The sequence below is a fragment of the Rhineura floridana genome, chromosome 4, assembly GCF_030035675.1.
Source record: "Rhineura floridana isolate rRhiFlo1 chromosome 4, rRhiFlo1.hap2, whole genome shotgun sequence".
Classification (NCBI taxonomy): Eukaryota; Metazoa; Chordata; class Lepidosauria; order Squamata; family Rhineuridae; genus Rhineura; species Rhineura floridana.
Window position 1 is genome coordinate 20,727,686 of NC_084483.1, and position 19,270 is coordinate 20,746,955.

Below are 19,270 nucleotides of genomic sequence, written 5' to 3' on the forward strand. Positions count from 1 at the left end.
CCTGTTACAGAACTGCACAGTCATATTTACAATTGCAGTAAATGTGCTAGAACTGTATGGCATACAAAACATGGGACATTCAGTCCTGGAAAAGCTCAATATCCTCACAAAGAAGCGCTATTTACAGGAAAGATGTCAGAATGCCCTACAACAACTGCATAAGAACCGTATAGTTATTGCATGAAAAAAATAACTGGAATGGCTCTAAAAGTTCCTGGTTAGATTTAAAATTGCATGCTTACTTAGCCATAGTCCACACAGCTGTCTTGTTCAGTTATAAAAGCGCCCTCTTATGGTACTCAAAGCAATAGGAGTTTTTTTTTTAATGTTCTATGGATATATATGTATGTGTTTATGTGACAGCCACCATTTCTGACTATTGCCCTTGTAGTCAAATACGACACCAGGGCTGCTTTCACAATGCACTTTATTCTGTTTTTTCAACAATTTCTTACCTCGTAATTTTTGCATTTTATTTGATCTTTCACATGATGTAAAAGCTAGTTCCGGAAAGCTAGTGAAATATAGTGGACATTTAGCATTCATTTCTGTGATAAATGATTCCAGAAATATTCCAAGCCTGGAAAATTGGGGGAGTTTTGTGCTAGCTGCGGCTGCTCACATGACAGGCATCCTGGTTTGCAATGCACTCCCACCTTTAGGCACACATAATTTTTTTGCCTTTTTTTTTTTGTACCAGTATTTGGCATAGGTGCAGGTAGCAGCTTCCCCTTCTTCCTTTTCCTGCACTGTTTCATGGATAAACTAAAAAGAAAAGAATGAAATAGAGTATAAAGATTACACAAAACACTACTTTCAGTGAAATCATTACTGGAAATGTATCTTCATTTAATCCAAGTTTTGCTTTAAGCTTGTCTTGCAGGGAGCCGGTGGACAAATCTTTGAAAGAGAAAATCACTGAAGCTTTTTGTCAGAAGTTAAGTAGACCTGCAATAAAGAAGCAAGTTTCAGACAATTATCTGAATGTCCATACATTGCAAATATACTTTCAACAGAATGTCCATAATTGACTGAAACGTGTATAAATCAGAGACATGTTCATTATTTCCTTGCCTTTTCAAGTTCTTCAAGAGTTGCATTATTATAACAATTAAGTCTCCAAAGGGTAGTTGAAAAGCTCTAATTTACGAGGCACTATTACTTTAAAAAATGGCACAAGTTAACTATCAATGGATCACTACAAGAATTCTTCAGTGTCTGGTTGAAGACTGGCATAAGCAACATGTCTGAAAATAATAATATAATAATAAAATTTTATTTCTGGGTCGCCTATCTGGCCGGGTCAGCGGCCACTCTAGGCGACGTACAATTAGAATAAAATACAATATATAAAATACAACATGGTAACCAAGCTTCAATCTAAAATTAATCTAAAACCATCCACAGCTGTAGCAAGATAAAATTAATCTACTCCTGGGATCTTGTAGGCCTGCCTGAATAGCCAGGTCTTCAAGGCTTGATGGAAACTTGGCAGGGCGGGGGCATGGCGAAGATCATAGGGCAAAGAATTCCAGAGGGTGGGGGCCACAATCGAAAATGCCCTCTCTCTGGTCCGCACCAGCCTAGCTGTTTTAACTGGTGGGACCGAGAGAAGGTCTTGAGTGGCTGATCTTGTCAGGCAGCCTGTTTGGTGATGCTGGAGGCACTCCTTTAGATAAACTGGGCCGAAACCGTATAGGGCTTTAAAGGTTGTTAGGTCCAAACCCAAAACGCAAGTCGTCCTGTCAACCCCAACTCGCGTACACCCGGGAGTGCGGAGTTGAGTGCAAATGAACCCACTATCAGAGATCAAGTAACACGAAACAATTCCTTTGCAAAGGGGACCCAATACTTACAAGCCGAAGCAGGCCAGCATGGGAACCTCGTTTATTGGTGTCTTAGGGTTTATATAGGCTCACCCCGAAGTTTACAATAGCGGGCTCACGTCATAAAATACAAAAGAAGCAATTGCTAGATATTATAGCCTCAAGGCATATGTAAGGAGGTAAAGGGGTACCGGGGGAAGGACAAAGTAGAAACATTGAGACTATCTTTCAGACTCTATGTCTGCATACTTCACATGTCCTTGAGATAAGCCCTTAGCAGTAACAGACAAAGACAACTATTGAGGGGAGGCCCAGCTGCAACCGGGCGCCCCTTAAACTGGAGACAGTCATGATATACTTTGCTTGCATATCAAAGGGGTTTTACAAGTCAAGGTTTGTGGGGCAGTGGAACAGCTTTTAACATATCTATGCAAAGGCACATTTGTAACAATAAGCAAGGTTATAGGCATAGATGTGATACAAGAAATACATAATAAGGAAGTTTCCAGCTTAAACCGGCTTTTATTATGCGAGCCACTGGAATGTAGGTAAGGGTCAGGTCACCAGGAAATAAACCTTTCTTGATATCAAAAGTCAGTCAGGGGTCACTTTGAATCTAATCTGGGCACTGTTCACATTTATTTGGACAGGGTATAAAGCAAACTATAATGTTTAAGGCAATTCTTAAATTTCAACACAACAGTCCCCCCTTTCAGCCCTGAGAGAATAACTATTCACTCAGGTAGCTGCATTTTCCGTGTTTTGCTTCCCACAGTGGTCTCAGTGCCATTTCCATTAGATCAGATTGAGGCTTTCGGGAAAATGAAGAAATCAGCCTGTGCAGGCAGGCGGAAGCAAGCTGGATTAAATTTGGGATGCATTGTATACAGCAACAAACAGCTATTAATAATACTATAACTATTACAACATAAAACACAATCTTGCGCCAGTCTGCTCAACTCCCTTTTCAGTACATCGACCAAGGAACTGTCAAGTATGACTGGACCTTTTGATACTACTAGAATGGCCCGTTTGCTTGGTTTTGGTCCCTAAAACTAAACTCAGAGACCTATAGACATTAACTGAATAACATTAGAAATACATTGCAAGTAACGACATCCAGTAATAATAATAAAACAAAAACTATTACTATAATAACATAAAACAATATCTTCTGCCAGCTAGACCAAAATTCACAGAGCCACCAAGGGCCAGCAGGCATTTGGCGACCTGTTAAGCCCAATAGGAAAAGAACAAGTCAGTGACCAAAGGAAAATCAAATGCAACAAATGCTACCATCTCAACAGTAATATTACCTTACCCACTGTTTTATGTCCCATTCTTCAAAGTCCAATTGCCATTTTCAAGTGGGTATATCACATGTATTGGTCACACAGACCTCACCTCTTACTAAACCGCTTATCACCAAGCCCTCCTCTACCTCCTTTAAGCTGTAGCAGGAAGCAAAGGAGACTGTACTCCTTAAGTAACAAAGGGGACTCCCACTTATCCATGTGGTGAAGTGTGTGTTCCTTGTTTTGGTTGTCCCTGTCTCCTGTAAAGTATTTCTAACGAGCAATGGGATTCCCTGTGGATGGGGGTGTATCCGCCAAGGATTAAGATAACATTTATGCGACAGCGTTTAACTCTGCCCTTGTTTTTCTATGCACAAAACCTCTGGAACGCATTACCAGCCGTGGGGGTATGTGTGAGTTGGGGTGGAAGTTATAGCTCTTGGCTTTTGCACCTCCTAGATTCCACTTGAACCAAAACGGGGTTAGCCAAGCCGTACCACTCCCTCCTTTTATGTGAAAGGCAGATGTACACAGATGACCTTTCACATATTAGCAAGCACCGTTCTGCCCCCTGGCTCCAATACTGACTTCCAGGGTGTGACTGTGCCATATGAGATGGATAGACATTACAAGGGCTAATTAGACAAAGATCAGAATTCAAAATCACCACAATGGGGTGCATTATAAGGGTTAAACCTTCTTTGGCATCCTTATCCCAGCCAAACAGGGAATTCCAAATACATCCATGTTCCTATATCTGTGAGTGCTTATCTATAATGTAAATGACTGTATGGCAATCATGTGCTATCTAGAGTGTACTTGCTCCCCCATTTGTTTAACTGCTTCTAATTGTTTCTGTACATAGGATGAGAAAGTAGTGTCTGAAGATCAGCTAGGTCATAACCTAATGTGATGGGTTTGAGGTATTGAAACAAATCTGGATTAACTAATATTCTCTGGATGATCCATACAGGGACTTTAAATGGAAAATCACATCCTACCATTTCCTTAATACCACAAAGGCATCTATTGAAATGTTAGCATAACTGTTGTGTATAGTACTTATCAATAACATCATAATCACAAAATGTTCTAAGGCACATGCACCCATGTCCAGAATATACAATAGTTGAACTTAATTCATTTCTTAGCATGAAAAAGCCATAAGATACATTAATCATTTTGAGAGAAAAGCAATCTTGATGGAATTCCAAACTATCATCTTCCTAGATTCTTATGGTGTTGACATCCATTCACGTTAATTGTTACCTATTCCTAGCCATTGTAATGACAGAGTGAGAAAGTAAACAAATGGGTCAAAACTTCACACTGATGAACCTTACAGCTGAAGTAGCCAAATTCAGTAAACCCCTATTACAGAATCACACAGAAGGATTTGAAAAGTAAAAACATCTAAAGAACAAAACAGCCATAACATATAAATTATGAAAGGAAAACAATAACAACAACACATTCTTAAAGGACAATGCATAAACAGTTACATTCAATACAATGGAAATATTACAAATAAAACAAGTAAATAAAACAAATAAACACACTGTGGGATGGCTTGCACAAAGTTCATCCTGTTCCTGTTCATGTTCAGTTACAGCTTCCACTGAACATGTGTGTCTTTTGCTGATGCTAGGCAGAGAAACTGGAATAATGAAAGAATCTTCATTCCCCCCCCTCCCCCCGAGTGACTGTATGAAAAGATTGCAAACTTGCACAAGGTGCCCGTTTCAGGTTGCTGGCCAAAATAGGCCCGAAAATAGTTCTGTGGTTAGGTAGAATGAAGCAGGCCTCTATGCTGTTATTGCAGCAATACAGGAAAATAGCATGCCAGTTGCATATCGTGTTCTGGTCCTGGAGCAATTCAAAGATTGAGTCCAAAATGTCTCAAAATAAAAATCTTCTGTGATACACACGCAAAAGGAAAATGTTCCTTGGGGAGAAAACACTTCAGTGCAGGAAAGAAAATATAAAAATAAAACATCCATGGCAACAGATGAGACTTCTGATCAAAGTGGACAAAACCAAAATATTGTTTTTGCAATAGACAGACAAAACACACAACAGTACAACGTATTCTAAACTTCTGAGTTTCCCCATCCTCTGGCTATGTAGAGCCTTGCTCATGAAAAGTAGCCACGGAAAGCAGAGAAAAAGGATTTATACCTCTTGCTATGAATGCAAAACAAAGAGATGTTAGTGGCACAAATAGATTAAGTTCTGTTCCAAATCAGCAGGGAGTTCCAATGGTGCTCATCCTGTATGTAGAGCAGTTGCTCTAAGTGCCTGTCAAGGAATAAATGCACTAACATGCGTTAGAATTGTGAACATCATTTTAAAAGAAAAAAGTTCATTAGTAATAGTGTGATTTATATGCACAAGGTATGACAATGAGGAAAGCATTTTCCTGTTGAAAGTCCTGGTCCATCTTCAGTCAAAGAGCAACTGGGGATGAGTTTCTGCTTTGGAAGCAAAGTAATATTGATTCCCAATGTGAATTCTAATATGAGGTAGACAATCGAGTACCTCAAGAAGAGGTTTTATTTTCCTTATGGAAGAAAGAACCTTCAAGAAGTTTTGTTGTTGACTTCCAATATATATATATATATATATATATATATATATATATATATATATATATATATATATATTTTACCCAAGTTCAAAAGTTTAAACAGGTATAGGTTCTAATCCACAATCTAGCAACAATGATGAAGAAGAGAGAAAAAAAACCCACATACAACATTTTGTTATTTCCTGTCATTTTTCCCTTTTCCTGTCATTTTTCCCTTTTCTTATTACCATCAATAAATATTTCTCAAACTATCCTTCCTCTACCATCAAAATAACTTATTTCCTAGAATCCTTCATTTTACTTACAACCTTTCTAATTCATGGGTATCTTTTCCCTGTCAAAGTGTATGGGGGGAGGAAAACATTTCTACCCACAAGGCACTACATACAAATTTAGTTGGCACTTACAATTGCCTCCCTTTATATACAGGTAAATGGGTAGAGTAGTTTCAAAAGTAATTTTGTTATTTTTGCCCCTTTGGCCACTGACAGAAAAACTAACTGTGCCAGGCTTTTATCTACAAGCAACAGCCAAAGGTTCAGGTCTAATCTAAACAAAAGGAACTCTAGTATCTTCTCCTGATTTCAAGATGTATGCTTAATACGTTTGTGCTAGATCTAGAGAACAAGGGGGGGGAAACCAATCTCTTTCCCTTTTCTGTAATTCTGGCTCAACATGCAGTAACAAAACAAACAAACAAACAAAAAACAGAACCACGTCAAAAGAAATGTAACATTTACAAGATAAGAAATAACTGACAAATAATGAAAAGCAAAACTTATTCTAGACAAATATCCCCCCCCGTGAACATCTGCTATTGGGATTAATGTCAAACGGCAAGGGCTGAAATAAGAAATTATATTTAATAAGTTACAATCACATAACAGACAGCACAATAATTAGGAAAACACAGCCAATCCGTCTTTATATAAAACATAGTAAACCATAGGGATCACGTTAGACTTAAAGCATAAAACTGCTGCAGAGAAAACAATCATCCCACTGTTTAAACAGACTGGAGAAAACAATTTTAAGAAACTTGAAAAGGAAGGGAGCTCCAAAGAAATAAAACGTTCCTCAATGGCAAGGACTGAGATAAGGAGGATATAAAACATTACATCAGGAAGGAAGATGCACACAAGTAATTTGTAGCAAGCAAGACAGACAAACACAAAAAAACTTAATAATCTAAATTCATATCAAATAAGAAGGAAGGGAAGAAGGAGTTAACCCAGTACAGGAACAAAAGAAAAAGAAACCCTGACATTCTAAAAGGAATCGCTTAGTTCAAATCCTATACTTTCTTTAAAAAAAATGCGAAGAACTACTAAGAGAACAGGTGGGCAGCGCAGCTGATCCAAGCAGTTAAAAGAGGAAAAGGTAAAATCAGCATGATTTATGAACGACAGTAATGGAAGGAAAGTTTCCTTGAAAACAAACCCACAGAAAAACTTTCATACATAAACTCAAAAAAAAGCTATACGCATACAACCTCTCACTTGGGTACCCAACTCATACACATTTCTTTTATGCAAATCCTTCCTACTACCATTCTTACGTTCTTACTTCCCGGGAAAACACAAGCCTTACACACCTAGGAGACTGACCCGTCCCTGGGCGTCCAGGTACGGCTGGTCTCGCACAATCAATGGCGTTTCCTTAGTCAATAACAGTTTCTCTTTTACTCTTATTCTCCTTTTTCGCAAGCGCGTGACCGTTCCCCCCTGAGGGCCCCTCTCCTGGATCCTTCTCTTCCGTCTCAGCACTTGAATCGGAAGAGACTTGTTTCCGCGCCGGCCGAGCAGCCCCGCCTTCGGGGCTGGAAGGCGGCGCCGGCACGGAAGGCATAACAGAACGACTTAAAATCATTCTTCTATCTGAGTCATCCTCAGAAAAATAACTTGGAGGGGGGGCCTCACCGGTCAAAGATCTGTCTTTCAGCATTGTAAAAACCCTTCAATCTCTGCACTCCCATCTGCCATAGGAGCCAGAAATGCAATTAATCTGAATGTTTTACCTCAATCCGCTCCCCTACTCCTCTTAAAGGAACGGGTTTAAAGGAGCCACTCTTTGGCTACCGTTCACCCGGTGCCAATACTGCAGTTACCTGCGGTCTCGCTACCGCACAGAACTCAATCATCTTTCTCTTTTTCAGGCCTCTCTTACGCACAGGCAATTCCTCCTCTTGCCACAGCATACACATTATTCCCAAAGGGCTGTCCTTTACCGGCACACTCCCTTTATTTCCCATGACGTCTGATAGCGGGTTTTCCTCAACTGTGCTTTATCCCCAAAGTGTCAAAGCTGCCCGCTTTTATTGATAACCGAGAAAATTCTCTCGTGGCGCCTGTTATCAAATTAAGGGGTGCAATGGCAAAAAGGGATCCCGGACGAGCCCCCAATTGTTAGGTCCAAACCCAAAACGCAAGTCGTCCTGTCAACCCCAACTCGCATACACCCGGGAGTGCGGAGTTGAGTGCAAATGAACCCACTATCAGAGATCAAGTAACACGAAACAATTCCTTTGCAAAGGGGACCCAATACTTACAAGCCGAAGCAGGCCAGCATGGGAACCTCGTTTATTGGTGTCTTAGGGTTTATATAGGCTCACCCCGAAGTTTACAATAGCGGGCTCACGTCATAAAATACAAAAGAAGCAATTGCTAGATATTATAGCCTCAAGGCATATGTAAGGAGGTAAAGGGGTACCGGGGGAAGGACAAAGTAGAAACATTGAGACTATCTTTCAGACTCTATGTCTGCATACTTCACATGTCCTTGAGATAAGCCCTTAGCAGTAACAGACAAAGACAACTATTGAGGGGAGGCCCAGCTGCAACCGGGCGCCCCTTAAACTGGAGACAGTCATGATATACTTTGCTTGCATATCAAAGGGGTTTTACAAGTCAAGGTTTGTGGGGCAGTGGAACAGCTTTTAACATATCTATGCAAAGGCACATTTGTAACAATAAGCAAGGTTATAGGCATAGATGTGATACAAGAAATACATAATAAGGAAGTTTCCAGCTTAAACCGGCTTTTATTATGCAAGCCACTGGAATGTAGGTAAGGGTCAGGTCACCAGGAAATAAACCTTTCTTGATATCAAAAGTCAGTCAGGGGTCACTTTGAATCTAATCTGGGCACTGTTCACATTTATATGGACAGGGTATAAAGCAAACTATAATGTTTAAGGCAATTCTTAAATTTCAACACAACAAGGTCAATACCAACACCTTGAATTGAGCCCGATAAACAACTGGTAGCCAGTGTAGATCTTCTAACACCAGAGTGATGTGATCACGGTGACGGATGTTCTTAATCAAACGAGCCGCCGCATTCTGTACCAGCTGTAATTTCCGGACCGTTTTCAAGGGTAACCCAACGTAGAGCGCATTGCAGTAGTCTAAGTGAGAGGAGACCAGGGCATGTAACACCCGTGGGAGAAGGTGGACAGGAAGGTAGGGTCACAGCCTCTGTATTAGATGTAATTGATACCAAGCTGCCCGGCTCACTGCCACAACCTGAGCCTCCATGGACAGCTGGGAGTCAAGAATGACCCCGAGGCTACAGACCTGGTCCTTCAAGGGCAATTTCACCCCATCAAGCACCAGGTCTATATCTCCTAACCTTCTCTTGTCACCCACGAGCAGCACCTCGGTCTTGTCAGGATTTAGCTTCAGCCTATTTCCTCCCATCCATTCACTTACGGACCTCAGGCACTTGGAAATGGTATCCACAGCCACCTCTGGTGAGGACTTGAACGAGAGATAGAGCTGGGTGTCATCCGCATATTGGTGGCACCGCAGCCCAAATCTCATGATGATGGCTCCCAACGGCTTTACATAGATGTTAAACAGCATGGGGGAGAGGATAGAACCCTGTGGCACACCACAATTGAGAGGCCAAGCATATTAATGTTGCAGAAATACGTTTAAAGGCAGAAACAAGTCCAAATAAGTCCAAGGTTAACAACAGGATGGACACTAGAATGACTATACCTTTAACATTCGATGGGAACAATGGACAAATCCAACAAATTATTTTGAAGTATTGGGATCTACTGTCAGACGTTCCAAGATGTAAAGAGAAACCTCTATTTGTATTCAAACATGCTTCCAATTTGAAAGACCTTTTAGTCCACAGCGATACCAACAAAAACATGAACGACAAAAATAGTTATTCCATTTTGTCTGATAAAGCAACAGGAAATTTTCCATGTAACCAGTGCAGTAAGTGTATCAGTTGTGCCAAACTAAAACAGTTCACTAATCAGGTTGATAATAAGAGGTATGTCCTCGGAAGGTTTTACAATTTCAAAATGCTATTCAATGTCCTTGCAATCTCATGTATGTAGGAATGACAACTAGAAAAATCAAAATGAGAATTAGTGAACATAAAAGTTGCATTAAAAATGGAAGACTATATGCTCCCATGGTAAAACATTTCATAAGCTGTGGACATACGGGGAATGATGTAAAATTTGGACTATTGAGAAGATCACAGGAGTAGAAAGGCAACTGGAAGCAAAATTGAAAAAAGATCTTTTTTGGATACATTCCTTGAAGACTATGGTGCCAAATAGACTAAATGAAGATTTAAATTGGGCCCCTTTGTTGTAATAAGAGGCACTTTGGGCTCCCTTGCTGTAACAGGAAGCACTTTGGGTTTCTTTGTTAGTGATTTTCTGTAAAGCATCTTTGTGATCTGCATTTTGGTACTTTTGCATGTTAATTTATGGTTATGTAAGACAGTTTATTGACATACAGGTGGTCTATAGTAATTCTATGGTGAAGTGTCTCCAGTAACCCATTAAGGGTTAATGCAAAATAGTTAAGTAAATTCAGCTGAGATATGGTATACATGGAGTGGCTGGAAGAGTAGCCTCCACAGCTGTGTTACTTCTGCAGACTTGCCCTCCCACAACGACTTACCTGATTAGACATTTAAATACAGCAACATCTTTGGGATATGTTCGTTGGTAAAATTTTCAATACATTTTTTTAAAATTGATTGACAGAAGGAAATGGTAGGTATTATATTTTTCTTTTTCTATATATAATTATTCTATTTGTTATTGTTAAAATTTCTATTGGATTAGTTTGCAACTTAATTTATAATTATTTTTATGCAGAATAATTAACACAACAGTTCACGTATCAGTCCATATCTCAGAACATAATATACAAAAGTAAGTGGTTTTATGGCATTTGCTTTATCACCTGCATAACATCTCTCTCGGAGACATTCACCATCAGTAGTTAATGTTCTCTATTATATCTTTTGCCCTTTGTAGTGTATACTCATCATGAAAGCCACTGAAGAAGACTAAATGTCGAAATGCATTTGGCTATGTTATACATTTTGCATTCTATGGGCATTGACTTAAGTATATTGGCCACTGTTTAAAAGTTGCCCTTTATGTTTATATTGATATTGTTTTGATTATACTGTATATTCTGTTCTTTATTGTGTATGGGCACTGAGTTGTTTACAAAAAGATTTCTGGCCATCTTTTTATTACCAATGAGAACATTTATAAGGATTTTACATTGATTGTTTATATATATATATATATATAATGTTTGATATTATTTTATAAAACTGCATTTTATGATTGTACCTTAACTTCTTTTGGAGCACTCTCCACTTTATCTTCACAACAACCCAGAGAAGTAGGCTAAGTTGAGAAATGGTGACTGGCCTGAATCTCTCTGGTCCTAGTTCAACATACTTAACTACTACATCATTCTGGCTTGCACATATTTACTGTACAACCTTCTGAAAACTGAAACCAGACATTAAATATTAAAAAAAACTCTCAAGAGTACAGGTACGGTTGCCAATTTATAATCTAGATGAGCTAGTAAGATTTTTTAAAGTGCCAACATACTGGGGCACAGTATCTTGTGCTCCATTGTACCTGCTCCTTCAGTAGCCTCAAGGGTTTCAGTTGTAACCTACAGCAAACAGAAGACGAGGAAATGGCCTGGACCCAGCTTATCTTTCAGGACACCCATGCCCTTTGAAGTTGTTTGTCTAGATCTTCATGGGAGACACCACTCTGTAATCCATTAGTGTGGTAGAGGCATGTGCTAGGGTCTTCCTTGTTATAACACATCTTCTGGAAATCTGATCCCACGTCTCCCTCCTTCAATACAATGCTCTGCATGTAAATTACTCTTGGCTTAATTTTACTTTATTTTGTTTTTTAAGTTGCCTTACTGTAAGGTGCCCCTAGCAAGGGCGCTTTGGAAAAGAGAATACATGTCAAAATAAAAGTGAATCTCTTCTAACCCTAAACTCAGGGGCTCTGAAAGCCTGCACAAGCTTATTTGCCTGGCATGCATTACTTTGCTGCAAATAAATGTTAAGACGGCATGGGCTTGGAAATATTACTCTTCATTCCGTTCAACAAATCACTTTAAATGTTAAAGAACTATCTACTTTGGGGATATTTTATGAGGCAATTGCAGGTCTTAATGGGCAACATGATACCAATTGTGAGAATGCACATTGTCACTCTAAACTGCCAACTTCTTGTAGGAAGAAGCAGGTCAAGCCACTGAGCTTCCCACCTCTCTGAAGTGAAGAACAACTCTGAATCTCTCCTATACAATGCAAGAGGAAATCTTCCATTTTGATGTTTGACAGGTTTATCTATTTACCCATTTTACATATACTACAGCAGCAGCGGGCAGAAAGTATATCAGGAGGTACTAGTAGATCTTTGGGTGGCTAGTAAATCAGCAAGGGTTGCTAACTCCTAATTGTGTAGCATTCATGCAGACTTGTGGGGTACATTTTGGCCCCAGATGCACTTTTCATTGTGTAATTTAAACATAAGTAGACATGCAGGGATGTCCTAGGACAGCCTTTCCCAACTTGTGGGCCATCAGATGTTGCTGGACTACAACTCCATCAGCCCCAGCAAGCATGGCCAATGGTCAGGAATGCTGGGGCTGATGGGAGTTGTAGTCCAGCAACATCTGATGGCCCACAAGTTGGGAAAGGCTGTCCTAGGACATGGTCACAAATTTTAATCTGTACAACGTGCCCAAATTTTAGCCAGTTACCACCTATCATTTTCCTTCTGGAATAAAAAATCACTGGGGTTCACAAATACCCCAGCAAAAGGCCCTGGGGGCAAATTTCCATCCTTCATTGTGTCATTTACACATCAATAGCGGTTCGGAACTTTTTTCCCCCACAGACCATTTGAAAATTGCTGATGATCATGGTGGAGCAGTTAATGAGTTTTCTGCCTGCTGTAGCTATTGTAATGCACTGTGCTAGATGCTATTTGATTTTTAATTGAATTTTTATTCCTCCTTTTATTTCTTATATTGTATTTTATTGTATTACAATTTTCATTTCGTAGAATTCAAACTGTACTACAATTAAAATACAAGAAATAAAAGAAGCAGTAAACATTCAATTAAAAATAAATATGAATATTTAATGCAAACATGCCATGGACGACCTGAATGAAACTTGCAGACCACTGGTGGTCCAGGGATCACAGTTTGGAAATTCCTGTTCTAAGACATTGTCACAAACTGTCACTTGTACAACATCCTCAAATTTCAGCTATTTATCACTTAATGTTTTCCTTTTGGAAACAAAAAACCACTGTGGTCCAAAAATATCCCAGCAAAAAGCCCCGGAGGCAAATTTCTACCCCAAGCACAATTTTCATTGTTTAATTTATACATGAGTAGACCTACAGGGTTGTCCTTCTGCAACATTCTCACGTGATGTCAACCATACAACGTCCCTGAATTTCAGCCAGTTAGCACTTACCCTGAAGGCGGTTGCCTCTTTGGGGTGTGATGAGGGCTTGGGCTCACCCCCTTTTAATTAATTTTGCAGGGCAGGGTTTTATGTGTGGTGTTGATTGTTTTCTTCTGGGGGCGTTTCTTGTTTTTCTCTGGGCCACTTCCAGGATGAGAGCCTGGAGGTGATCTGGAGTAGTGTGTTTTGATGGAAAGTGGTTTCATGCCCCTTGAGTGAGAGTCCAATCCAGCATGATACTGTGCCTTCCTAGCCCGTACCTTCCGGCAGCAATCCACTGCCGCTTTTCCACTGCTGCTATGACCTGCGTTTCCCGCTGCGGCCCTCTAGCCTCCGCTGCTTGGTTGCTTGGTTGCTTGGTTGCTCTGGCGGCCTCGGGATATCTCCTGTTTGTGCGGAGGAGTCGGCTGGCTGTGGGTGTGGAGCGGCCCAGGTACAGCAGCGCTGTCCGCGCTGCCCGCCTCGTCCTCGGCAGCTTCGTCCGCTGCGGAAGGGGAGGGAGAGGCCGTAATACTATCAACGCGACACGGCACACCCTCCATCGGCCGCTCCAGAAGAACAGGAACCCGAGAAAGAAGATGAGGCGTTTTCGGTCTCGATGAGGAGAAGGAGCCACTGGATGCGGCGGGGAAGCAACGAGGAGTGGAGACGGGAGAGACAGGAGAGAGCTGTGGTGGAGACTCGGGAGCGACAGGAGGCAGGAGGTTTACCAACGGTAGGCGAGCCATCCTGCCTTGTGAAGCAAGAGAGACACAGATAATTTTATATTTAGTTATTGGGGGTGGGGGGCCTGCCTGATCGGTAGACAGAGCGGGGGACATGTGCAAACCGGAGGGGGGTACTGTGGGGAGGGTGGAGAGCCATGATATTAAAAGGCTAGGCGGCAGATCCTGGAAAGGCGCGGGTGGCAGGCCACGCCAGTTTAGGGGAACAAGGAATAAATGCATCATATCCATCCCTTGTTCCGGGCCTGTCCACAACCAGAAGATAACTGGGGGATGCAGGACTCCATCCGACCTTCGACTGCTGTTGTGTAACGCAAGGTCTGTGGTGCAGAAAACAACTCTCATCCACGATATGATCCTGGATGAGAACGCAGACCTTGTGTATATTATGGAGACCTGGCTGGATGAGGCCTCAGCTCCCACACTTGAGGCCATGTGCCCAGCCAGTTTCCAATACGCACAGCAACCAAGGATCGGTAGGCAGGGAGGGGGAGTGGCAGTCATCTATCGGGGGTCTTTGGTTTTCACCAGACCCCCTCTCCATGAGACCAAGTTTGTTGATTGCATGTACTGGAAGTTGGGCCCAAAGGGCAGTTTAGGGATTCTGCTTGTGTACCGCCCTCCCCACTGCACAGCGGACTCCCTGACCGAGGTGCTCGAGGTGGTCTCGGGCGTGCGGATGCTCTCCCCCAACCTATTGGTTTTGGGGGACTTCAACGTGCACGCCGAGACCGCTCTCACTGGAGCCCCTCGGGATTTCATGGAAACCATGACTTCCTGGGAACTGCACCTTAGTAACACAGGGCCCACCCATGTAGCCGGTCATGCTATTGACCTTGTGTTTGTCTCGGGAGGGGAGGGAAGTGCTCTGAAGATGGGGCTGTTTTTTCTAACCCTGTGTCATGGTCAGATCACTACCTGGTGAATATAGACCTCTTAATGCCGCACACCCTCCGCAGGGGACAAGGACCTATTAGGATGGTCCGTCCCAGACGCCTGATGGAACCGAAAGGATTCCTGAATGCGCTGGGTGATTTGGAGCTGACTGAAGACGCCCGGTCGAAACCTTGGTGAGGGAGTGGAATAGGGAGATCACTAGGGCAATAGACCGGGCGGCTCCGAAACGTCCTCTCCCCCTGAATAGAGCTCAGATAGCACCCTGGTATACACCACGGTTGCGGGGTCTGAGACAGGAGGTGAGACGACTAGAGCGCCGGTGGCGGAAATCTCGCACTGATGACGATCGGACACTGGTTAGAGCAGCAATAGCTGCCTACCAGGTGGCAACGAAGGCAGCAAAGAGGGATTTCTTTGCTGCCTCTATTGCGTCTGCAGAGTGTTGTCCCAGGAGGTTGTTCCAAGTGGTCCGAAGCCTGGTCGGTCCAGTTGCCCAGGAACCCATGGAGCATTCTAAAGCCTCCTGTGATGTATTTGCTAAGCACTTTGCTGATAAAATCGAGCGCCTGAAGAGCATGATTCCGTATGCCGTGGATACAGGAAGTGGGCCAGAGTCGGCCAGTTACATTCTGGTCTAGTGGGATCGGTTTCAGCCTCTTCCCTCTGAGGAAGTGGACAAGGTGCTTGCTACTGTGAAGCCTACCACCTGTCTGTTTGATCCTTGCCCCTCGTGGCTCATTATGAGCTGCAAAGAGAGGCTGAGCGGAGGGATCAAGGCAGTGGTAAATGCATCCTTGGAAGAGGGTGCAATGCCATCAGCCTTCAAGGAGGCAGTGATAAAGCCCATCTTGAAAAAGCCCTCCTTGGATCCCCAAGAGTTGAATAACTTTTGCCCAGTCTCAAATCTACCATTCTTGGGCAAGGTGATTGAGCGAGTGGTGGCCAAACAGTTGCAGACACACTTGGATGAAGTAGATTATCTAGATCCATTCCAATCGGGCTTCAGGACTGGACATGGAACCGAAACAGCCTTGGTCGCCCTGGTGGATGATATGAGGAGGGCGTTGGATAGGGGAGAATATACCTTCCTCGTCCTCCTGGATCTCTCAGCGGCTTTCGATACCGTCGACCACGGTATCCTTTTAAATCACCTGGAGGAACTGGGAATAGGGGGCACTGTTTTACGGTGGTTCCGTTCCTATCTCTCAGACAGGCACCAACGGGTGGCATTGGGGGATGAGGTTTCAGACCCTTGGCCTCTCAATTGTGGAGTGCCACAGGGTTCTATCCTCTCCCCCATGCTATTCAACATCTATGTAAAGCCGCTGGGGGCCATCATCAGGAGTTTTGGGCTGCAGTGTCACCAATATGCGGATGACACTCAGCTCTATTTCTCATTTAAGTCCTCACCAGAGTTGGCTGTGGATACCGTTTCCAAGTGCCTGGAATCCGTTAGTGGATGGATGGGAGAGAATAGGCTGAAAATAAACCCAGACAAGACCGAGGTGTTGCTCGTGGGAGATAAGAGAAGGTTGGGAGATATAGACCTGGTGCTCAATGGGGTGAGACTACCCCTGAAGGACCAGGTCCGCAGCCTCGGGGTCATTCTTGACTCCCAGCTGTCTATGGAGGCTCAGGTTTCGGCAGTGAGCCGGGCAGCTTGGTATCAATTACATCTGATACAGAGGCTGCGACCCTACCTTCCTGTCCATCTACTCCCACGGGTGGTACATGCCCTGGTCTCCTCTCGCTTAGACTACTGTAATGTGCTCTACGTGGGATTACCCTTGAAAACGGTCCGGAAGTTACAGCTGGTTCAGAATGCGGCGGCACATTTGATTAAGAACAGCCGTCGCCATGATCATATCACTCCGGTGTTAGTAGATCTACACTGGTTACCAGTTGTTTACCGGGCCCAATTCAAGGTGTTGGTGTTGACCTTTAAAGCCCTATATGGTTTCGGCCCAGTTTATCTGAAGGAGTGCCTCCAGCATCACCAAGTATGCCGCCTAACGAGATCAGCCACACAAGACCTCCTCTCGGTCCCTCCGGTCAAAACAGCTAGACTGGTGCGGACCAGAGAGAGGACATTTTCGATTGTGGCCCCCACCCTCTGGAATTCCCTTCCTTTTGACCTTCAACATGCCCCCTCCCTGATGGGTTTCCGCCGGGCCTTGAAGACCTGGCTATTCAGGCAGGCCTATAAGATTTCTGGGGTGGATTAGTTTTTATGATGTTATTAATTGGAAGGCTGGTTTTAGACTGATTATTCACTGTGGTTATGTATTGTATTTTATTGTGTTATTGTACATCGCCTAGAGTGGCCGTTAATTCGGCCAGATAGGTGACTCACAAATAAAATATTATTATTATTATTATTATTATTATTATTGTTGTTGTTTTCCTTCTACAAATAAAAAACCACTGGGGTCCAAAAATATTCCAGAAATTGTGTTGTTTACGGAATAAGCATGGGGAAGGGGCCAGTTCAGAAAATTGCTACCTCCTCTGCATAAGTGTTTTTTGGCTCAAGGTGTTTTGGTATTACCAAGCACAGGAAAAAAAAGGTCTCTAGGAGACAAAATCACTCCATCCTTCCACTGGAAATCTCACTGGGGTCCAAATATACCCCACAGTCAGCCAGTGCGATTTTTCTGCCATGTCTGCATGAGGGTTAACTATAGTAACAAAATGACTTTTAATCTACGTAAGGCTGCCAAAATAAAAGAATTAACCAGGACTGGAATTTTGTGTGAAAGGACTTTAAGCTCAGTTCAGTTTATTTATTTATTTATCTATTTATTATTTAATTTGTATCCTGCCCTTCCTCCCACCAGGAGCCCAGGGCAGCAAACAGAAGCGCTAAAAACACTTTAAAACATCATAAAAACAGATCTTAAAATACATTAAAACAAAACAGCATTAAAAACATTAAACAATTTTTAAAAAGGGTTACAAACATTATTAAAAAAAACATATTAAACATTCCTAATACAGACGCAGACTGGGATAGGTCTCAACCTAAAAGACATGATGAAAGAGGAAAGTCTTCCAAAGGCGCCGAAAAGATAACAGAGATGGCGCCTGCCTAATATTCAAAGGGAGGGAATTCCACAGGGTAGGTGCTGACACACTAAAGGTCTGCTTATTTATTTATTTATTTATTAAATTTTATTAGTCGCCCATCTGTCTGGCTGTCCAGCCACTCTGGGTGACATACAAAGTAAAAACATACAAATACATTAAAACACTAAAAATCTCAACAATAATAATAAAACATAACCCACCCCAAAAGCCTGCCTGAAGAGCCAGGTCTTCAAGGCCTGGCGGAAGTTCATCATAGATTGTGCAGAACGAACCTCCTGATAAGATGGCATCTGCAGGAGGGCCTCACCTGCAGAGCGCAGTGATCGACTGGGTATGTAAGGGATAAGACGGTCTTTCAGATATCCTGGTCCCAAGCTGTATAGAGCTTTGTACACCAAAACTAGAACCTTGAACTTGGCCCGGTAGCAAATGGGCAGCCAGCACAATTCTTTCAGCAGGGGGGTGGCATGTTGGTGATACCCTGCCCCAGTGAGCAGTCTCGCCGTTGCATTTTGCACCAGCTGCAGCTTCCGGACCAACCTCAAGGGCAGCCCCACATAGACCGCATTACAGTAATCCAGCCTGGAGGTTACCAGTGCATGGACAACAGTGGTCAGACTATCCCAGTCCAGAAGCTGGTAAAAGGCACTCCTAGCCACTGAGGTCACCTGGGCCTCCAGCAACAAAGATGGATCCAGGAGCACCACCAAACTACAGACCTGCTCTTTCAGAGGGAATACGACCCCGTCCAAAGCAGGCAACTGACCAATTATCCGAACTCAGGAACCACCAATGCACAGCGCCTCTGTCTTGTTTGGATTCAGACTCAGTTTATTGGCCCTCATACAGCCCACCACGGAGTCCAGGCAGCAGTCCATGGCTTGCACGGCCTCTCCCAATTCAGATGTTACAGAGAAATAGAGCTGGGTATCATCAGCATACTGCTGACACCTTGCCCCCAAACTCCTGATGACTGCTCCCAAGGGCTTCATATAGATGTTAAATAGCATGGAGGACAAGATGGTACTCTGCGGCACCCCATAGCACAGCTGCCACGGG

At 42.8% G+C, this 19,270-nt stretch overlaps 1 protein-coding gene and 1 long non-coding RNA gene across 3 annotated transcripts in view; one reads left to right on the forward strand and one right to left on the reverse strand.

Annotated features, from left to right (window-relative positions):
* Positions 1-410: 410 nt before the first annotated feature.
* LOC133384274 (mitotic checkpoint protein BUB3-like) overlaps positions 411-19,270 on the reverse strand; it is a 44,862-nt gene continuing 26,002 nt past the window's right edge. The window contains exons 5-6 of one of the 2 annotated variants that reach the window (XM_061626192.1): positions 13,512-14,231; positions 411-948 (exon numbers count right to left, since the gene is read on the reverse strand). In XM_061626192.1, the coding sequence (XP_061482176.1) occupies positions 13,829-14,231 (403 nt within the window). In that variant the 3' untranslated portion in view covers positions 411-948; positions 13,512-13,828. Of the gene's footprint in view, positions 949-13,511; positions 14,236-19,270 lie in introns of both variants that reach the window. The other variant, XM_061626193.1, reaches the window with a different exon arrangement.
* Positions 10,531-12,104, forward strand: LOC133384273 (uncharacterized). The gene is made up of 3 exons (XR_009762477.1): positions 10,531-10,737; positions 10,843-10,899; positions 11,005-12,104. It is a non-coding gene; the product is annotated as an uncharacterized LOC133384273 (long non-coding RNA).